Source organism: Hylaeus anthracinus, unplaced genomic scaffold (genome assembly GCF_026225885.1).
Source record: "Hylaeus anthracinus isolate JK02 unplaced genomic scaffold, UHH_iyHylAnth1.0_haploid 11994, whole genome shotgun sequence".
Taxonomy (NCBI): domain Eukaryota; kingdom Metazoa; phylum Arthropoda; class Insecta; order Hymenoptera; family Colletidae; genus Hylaeus; species Hylaeus anthracinus.
The window spans coordinates 15243996-15251915 of NW_026534341.1; the positions used below are offsets into that span (position 1 = coordinate 15243996).

Consider the following 7920-nt stretch of genomic DNA (forward strand, 5'->3'; position numbering starts at 1 on the left):
TTTCACGAAGATCCGAAAATTCCTAATTTTGGCCAGATTTTGGCCATCCGGATCACTGTAAGACGTCCCGTGGACATCCATTTCATGTCTAGTTTACGTCCGGACGTCTTTTGTCGGACGTCCTAAGGACGTCCATGCAACGTAAATTATGTACGTCCCAGGGATGTTCGCTCTAAACTTTCTAGATTTAGAAAAAAATACTTTTTTTTAAACATAAAACAAATCTTTATTCAATATATAGAACAGTATATTTTTTCCGAATATAAAATACACTATTTACAATATTATTATCCCAGATAGCACCGGACGTTCTACGGTCGTTCTGTGGAAGTTCACGGGACGTTCAGTGGATGTTTGGACGTCCATTGGACGTACCGAATGTCCAGTACCGACGTCCTATGGATGTACATAATACGTCCCTATGATATCTGGGTATGTTAATTTATTTCTTGACAAACTCTCTATTTTAATATACAATAGTGATATAATATGATATACAAAAATAATTTTTCGACAATTTTTCGAATTTTTCGACTTCGAAAAACATTAAAATTGCATTAACAAGTATGAAATTGAGAGTTGGTAATTTTAGTTTGAAAATGTTCAATGTTGCTCATGTTTTTAGTAAAGTTTATTAATTATTAATACTTTTACGTTCAATTTATGTCTTCGTAATTTTGCCAAGCATTATGAAATTCTGTGAATTTATGTTCAATTGTGAAACAAATTGCAGACATTTTTAATAGCATTCAAGTCAAGCAACTAAGCGCATAAATATAAACACTCGCTTAATCTCTCAATTGCTCGCTTATCCACGTGAATATTACAACTTCTATAACAGTAATAAATTAATTATTACATATGCATATGCTCTTAGTTCTGATTTGAACTAGCCAAAAGGACAACAGTTTCGTATTTCTTACGTGTATTTTTACATGTGGTTCCAATTCAATAGCCATTGATTGTGAATATAATAATTCCATATCCACATCCACATTATTCTCTTTTTTAATCAATGCGCCAACATAAATTGTCAGGGTACTCAAACCTATGGAGTAGCACTCAAAATAACGCAAGTATGTTTTTTCAGGTAATCTCTGGTACCCAGGAGGAAGCATCACTACGATAAAATTGTACCATTGGGTGCGTGTAGTCCTCTTCCACTTTATACCCGCCTATGTGCTAGACGCCATTATCGTTTTAACTGGAAACAAACCGTTTCTGGTGAGGGTGCAGCATAAAATCAGCGCTGGCATGGAGTTGCTACGATACTACACCACGACAAGATGGGAATTTCGGTAATTGGACGATGTTGTACTGAAATCACAATTTTTTTCGAGGTTTTAGGACGACATTTGTCGTTGGAAAAATTAATCTGGAGCATTTGGGAGTTGATCGATCTTGAATCATCCAGAAGATCTTTGAATTGATTCGAAATACGATTTAGTATTCTTTTTATTTATTCTTATATACATATACATATACACATTTATACACATACATTGTATATACATTTACAGTTTGTCTCACAAGAGCGTGTCGGCTATGTTTTTGTAAATGTTTATATATTTGTACAAAGTTTGATATGGGTCGAATCTACACCTAAACCACTAATACGTATTTACCTAGTAAGGTGTCCAATATCCTCCATTAGCAATTATAGTTTAGCACTTTCTCTGCATGTGTTCTACTAATTTGTCAAAAATTATCTGGCGTTGGCTTACGAAAGAAGTGATTGTGATTGGAGCAATACAGTGATCAGTGCTGAATATTTGTTTTGGGCTTGGTGTTCTATTAGACATGCTTGGTCTGTCCGTGGAAAAAGAATGATACAAAGAAGTGCGAAATACTCCATAAAAGTGCATGTTTGGAGTTGATTTATCGCAAGAGGCTTCGGAACCTTATGTATCTTCGCTCACAATCTGAATGCACAAACAATGCTGAAATTACATCAAAGGAGACTTCTCACATCCATGAAACGTTGGTTCAATCAATCCAAAGACCAGTGCATATTGCAAGAAGACAAGATATTACCATACTATGGTGATAACGATGGTATAATGTATGATCCATAATAAAGTACTAACTAAGAAGAATGGGTATCACCAAAATAAGAGCAATTGTACACCATCATATTGGAAAGATATGGAGGCCGTTTCCAGCATCTTACCACAAAAAATTAATAGAAAGCATGCCGAAACGGTGCCAAGCTATAATTGCTAATGGAAGAGATTGGACACCTTACTAGGTAAATCCATATTAGTGTTTTAGGTGTAGATTAGACCCATAGAACATTTTGTACAAATATATAAACATTCACAGAAATATAGCCGACACGCTCTTATGAGACAGACTGGAGAAGCACGATCTATCATTATTCTCATTTATTCTGATACACATATACATAACAATACATATACATTGCACCTGCATTTATAAGTATGATCTACCATTCTTGAAATAATAATTCCAACAACATAAATTTTACCAGACCTTTTAAACACGAATTCCACCAATCGCTTTCTTTCAGAAACGATCGAGTGAGGGAGTTATGTCTCGAGTTGAATCCCTCTGACAGAGAAGAATTCTTTATGGATACGAGAATGTATTCCTGGGACGAGTACCTGTGTCGATACATGTTGGGTATCAGGAAGTATTGTTTGAAAGACGATCCGTCGACTTTACCCCGTGCACGAAAAGTTATCAGATACTTGTACTACGCTGACTGGTTTGTCAAGATCGCCTTCGTCGTTCTGTTCATGTGGTTCATCTACTCCTATATAAGACCGTACAGAGAATTAAATGCGACATCGTTCGACGTTAATGAACTGTAGACGTACTTTAAAGCAACGTTATGACTTTACCTCGTAGTGATGATATTTTTACGTATACCTTGCATCTAATTTTAAATCGTACGTTTGTTCCTTTTATCAAAACAAGTTTTATTTTTCGTTTCGAACGATAAAGGGACACCTGGAGAAGGTACATCCAATGGAGGTATTGTCGTGCCACGATGCATAGATTTATCGTGACGCGACAATACTTAAGTGTGAAGTACGATAATAAATAGACTGGGGATGTTTATGCATTTCGTAGTCAAGATATATTAAATATCGTATTAGGTGTGCTAAAATGTTCTGACCTTTAATGTACAAAAATACAATCTTTATTTAAAAACAAACAAAAAGATATCAATATACGAAATATTTATATTAAACATTAACACACCTTTCCAATCCCACTAGAACCAGAGCAAAACTTTGTTGACATGCGTATTAGGCCTTGGTGTCGATTTCGAAAGTTGACCAAAGTCGATCCATGATTTCCTACATTTAGCGTTATAAAAAATTCAGTCTTTACTGCCTGTAATGATTTTGTGCAGAAAGTCATTTTTCAGTGACTTGAACAGCACTTTTTTCAAACGAAATGCGAAGTAGATGGAAATTTGAATATTGCCATCGTAAACACTACTTATTCTTTAGATATACGTATATATAAAAATAAAATAAAATTTAATAATAGTTTCAGTTGTATGGAATCCACAACTCAAAACTTTTTGGCGCATCTAATACTTTCATTAAATTCATAATTCTCCTTCTGAATCTATGAATATATTAATTTGCATAAAGATTCGCGGCTTAATGGTAAGTAATAAGTGATAATTCTTTGCGATAATGCGTACTGATCTCGTTTGGTTGTCTTCTCTTTTAAAAAGCTATGAGAGCGTGTCCTCCTACAATAAATCCAAAAAATGTCAGCGGCCTCTCTGTTCCCTTAAATTACTTTTTTAAAGAATTTACCTCTAAAATGATATTTGTTTAATATCTACAAGTGTTTTGTCATTTATTCGTGATTTGATTGGATGCAATAGGAAGTTAATAGAATAATTATATTTTTATGTGCTAAACACATAGGATGCAGTATGATCTTCGTCGAATGTACTGATAAATAAAAACAGTGAGAAGAGGAATCGGTACTGTAATTTATTTTAGGAAATTAATCATACTGAAACTGAAACAAGTTGAGTACCATTGTTTTGTGTGTTGATGGTTTATGGTAAAAACTGTTGTAACTGGAACTGCCTGATGAGGTAAAATTGATCCTCTTATTTTTTAAAAGTAAAGGACAAACTTTTGTAAAATATTATTTATTAATATTTCATGAATTATAGTCTTGGTTGTACTACACTTCATTATTATTTTAAGTTAGAAACACAATATTGTATTAAGTAATAGTATAAATAATTATAACATCACACCAATAATGATAGTGTGAATAATGATAGACGAGCCGAGGGCTGAGAGGCTTGTTTCGGTCGCGAAGCCGAGGATAGTTGTTGTTTTGGACAATTTTTGTTAATGGGGATGTGTGTTCGTGGACGCACCTACGTGTGACTAACGTAGGGTTTCCACTGGGATTGTTAGTTGGCCTCGTAACTTTTATTATGCAATACACCTCGAGCGGTAAAGACGTATTGCTGTGGGTCTCCTTAACTAAATAATTCAAGGGATAGGTATTCAGAAAATAATTAGATTTAATCTACTAAACTATGTATATGTATATTAAAGGTTTAGGTTAATGAACTATACAAGTGATTTTGTGTATATCGCAGAAAACTACGTAATTCCACCTCTCTAAGTTTCGCACCGAGGTTGAATGAGGTGGTCACGTTTAGAATAGAAAAAGGTATTTACCAAAACATTTCGAGACTTTCTGCTCGACTGGGAATTCTACCCGATCTTACACTGAGGTAACACGAAATCTGCGTCTGATACTTCCTCAAATAATAGGTCCCGAACTTTACTTTACTTTGCTCGATGGGGATTCTACCCGTTCTCGCTACGTGGGTTTAGGTATAGCGCGACGTTACTTTCCACGTGCCATCAAGAAAATGAGCCCCGAGAGATGCAAAACGCATGGGTTTATATACCCTAAATTCAGCTAAAATGGTGGTGGGAGTCGTTTCTATGAATTCTATGCGGAGATGCGTAGTGGCACGTGCCTCCTATTTTTCCGTGAAAATCAGTACCGCGACGCGCCCTAGTTTCTTAGTAAAAAACTTTATCGAAGTGCCGCGGCCACCCGCCACATCCGTTCGAAAGGGCAAATGTCACGGAGGAGAGGTTTGATAGAAATGACGAAACGGAGTGAAGTCTCTGTACGTAACAATAGTAATATAATAAATAACATTATATATAATTAAAAAGTTTAAATGTCTAATATTAATATATTATTCAATAATTATATTATGTTCTATACATACATATAATTATTTAATAAAATATAATAATACAAAAATATTATACATATAATATACACATATTTCGTACAATTATAATATAGTATAATGTATAAATGTATATAATTTATTTATAATATTACTACTATTATTGATGTGGTGTTATAATTTTTATATGATCATTTAATACAATTTTCTTTGTAACTTACAAATCAAGAATTCTAATAAATTAATTTTTGAAAAAAATATATAACCGACTTTGAAAAATATTAAAACTGCGCTAAAAAATATGATGGATGATTTAGTTAATTTATATGAATACTCACCAGCACTAGATATAATTACTCAAAAGTTTGAAATAATTTCTATTTCCTTTATATTAAATAATATATTAAATTTCTGTTTCCTTTCTATTAAATTATACTAACTAACCTTTTCGGAGGCAGCGCAAAATTAAAAATTACTTACATTTAAAATTACCAAACGTGGTTTAACTTTCTGTAGGAGGAGTAAAAGATATGGTTATTATATGGATATGATTATTGTTATCATTATATCTACATTAGACATCATATACATTAACACTGTTCAACATTCACGGATTTCACGAAATACTATCCCGAACCTACTCAGATAGCATTTTCGTGGAGAGAGTATATACAGTAGCAGTAATCAATGTGGTCATACGCTCGTAAAAATCGACCCTTTCAAGTGGTTCCAAACCGTTTGTCGTCGCATTCAGCGACCTTTTGGGCGCTAGTAGGAACGTGTTTTCGAACAAAATCCGGCGAGCACGGATAATTTATTGCTCAAGTACGAGCATTACATAAATGGACCTCACCTTAACCACGCGACTGTTGACAACCGCAGCCGCGGATAGCAACGATCCGCGTACGTTTAATCGAATTTCTTTATTTAGTCGAAACCGACGCGGGAGAATTCCGCGGTACTGTTACGAGCCAGGGCGATAGCGACGCGCTTGCGAGCTCTGCGAGTGGGTTGAATTCAAGAATCGGAGAAGATACGATTAGTCCTGTTTATTTCAATGGATCCAAAGATTAAGGATGGAGTAGAAATAGCAGACGACTCTGATGCGAAGTCAGATAGCTGCTGGGAATTGGTATCTCCCGGTAAAGGGTAACCGTAGGGTCGGTATCTCCCGGTAAAGGGTAATCGTTGGGAAGGTTAGGTAAGGATTGAATCGTATCGTTGGAATATAATACGCGTCGTGGATAAAGCCTCGCAACTATTAATTCTAAACAAATAATAACTCGAGCGGTAAAGTTATTATGTCGTGGGGTCGTTACACTGATTAGGATTGCTTATTCCAATGGTGAAGGTTTAATAACGATTTAACAGACCTTTTAAGGTTAACAAATGATTATATATTCAAAAGTGAATACTATTCTAATAATACAATTGTACAGTGTCGTGTTGTCGCGGTTAGTGTATGAATTTAGTTACCTAATTGTTGCACGGTGTTAACGCACTGGCGATGCGGGGGTCGAGAATGCTTCTATGCCGTAATAGATTTTGTACCGTCCTCGCGGATCTATATGATTAATGTTGATCGAAAGGCATCTGAAGCCCGATCTCACTGAAGCGCAGCTCTGAAGACGATCGACGTGACTTTACCAAGTAACTCTTTCGTACTAATCCCCCGAGTAACGAAAATCATGGGTTTATATACCCCTAGATATTGATGGGGATACGGCAGTGGTTCCCATATATGGAAATTTGGCGGTTGAGATTTTCGTTACTCAGAGGTGAAGGGCTTTAGAGAAAGTTTAGATAAAGGGTTACCGACGCAACGTGAGTTAAAAGATGATTCCGCGAAAAGTATGGTACAGCTGCAGGGTGCACTCCGGTAAGACCAGACTCCACATTCCAAGGGGTAGATAAAATAAATGAACGCGAGCTTCGAAAAGAACGGGTGTGCATACGCAACAGTACACACAAAGTATCCGAAGGACAGAAAACGAATATTTAACCGGCGCGACTTAACTCTATGGGGGGTCTCGCTAACAAGAATCCGCCCTAGAACCAAAATACAGTGGGAAAAAGATTACGCAGGGAATTAACGGCAGCGCGTTTCGAAGGGGCCCTCTCCTTTGAAACGCAGCGCGTTCTCAAACCGCGCAAGGTCACGCGGGAGATTCGCGAAACGGACGGAGGGAAGTCTAACGGAGTTCACCTCCGGTGGTGGTCCTGTCGCGGACGAAAAGGGTGCTCCGTAGCACGCTCGCGGACACCCATACACGATTCGCGCTAACACCCAGACGCACGCCACAAAAGAGAGAAAACCCAGCCAGTGGGCCTACCTGGAAGCTGCAGGCTCCGGGATTCAAGATTGGCCTCTTAGGGTCCTCAGTGGGAGAGTTCGCCTGGAGGCACCACACACCGCGCACACTCGCGATGAAGAAATAAAAACGACAATATTCGTTGGGCACGACTAAAAGGGGGGGGGGGGGGGTTCGCTCGCACGTGTGCTCTGTTCGCCGCCAAACCGTTAATTGATCTCTCTTCCAAAATCGATCGCGCATCGATCGACGTGCTCCTCTCGCCGCCGCTTCTTACGGTGTGCCACCACCATGGCTTCTCCAGGCTTCCCCTCGTGGCAGCTCCAAGGGGCGATGGCAGTAAACCTTTTCTGGGAGGGTGACGAGTCCTGTTGATGGCGG

The 7920-nt window shown here is 37.4% G+C and overlaps 1 protein-coding gene across 1 annotated transcript in view; it reads left to right on the forward strand.

The window, feature by feature from the left end:
* LOC128888576 (putative fatty acyl-CoA reductase CG5065) overlaps positions 1-3954 on the forward strand; it is a 35716-nt gene extending 31762 nt beyond the window's left edge. Inside the window, exons 5-6 of the mRNA XM_054145564.1 lie at positions 1091-1298; positions 2531-3954. Coding sequence (XP_054001539.1) covers positions 1091-1298; positions 2531-2834 — 512 coding nt within the window. The 3' untranslated portion in view covers positions 2835-3954. The remainder of the gene's footprint in view (positions 1-1090; positions 1299-2530) is intronic.
* The last annotated feature ends 3966 nt before the right edge of the window (positions 3955-7920 follow it).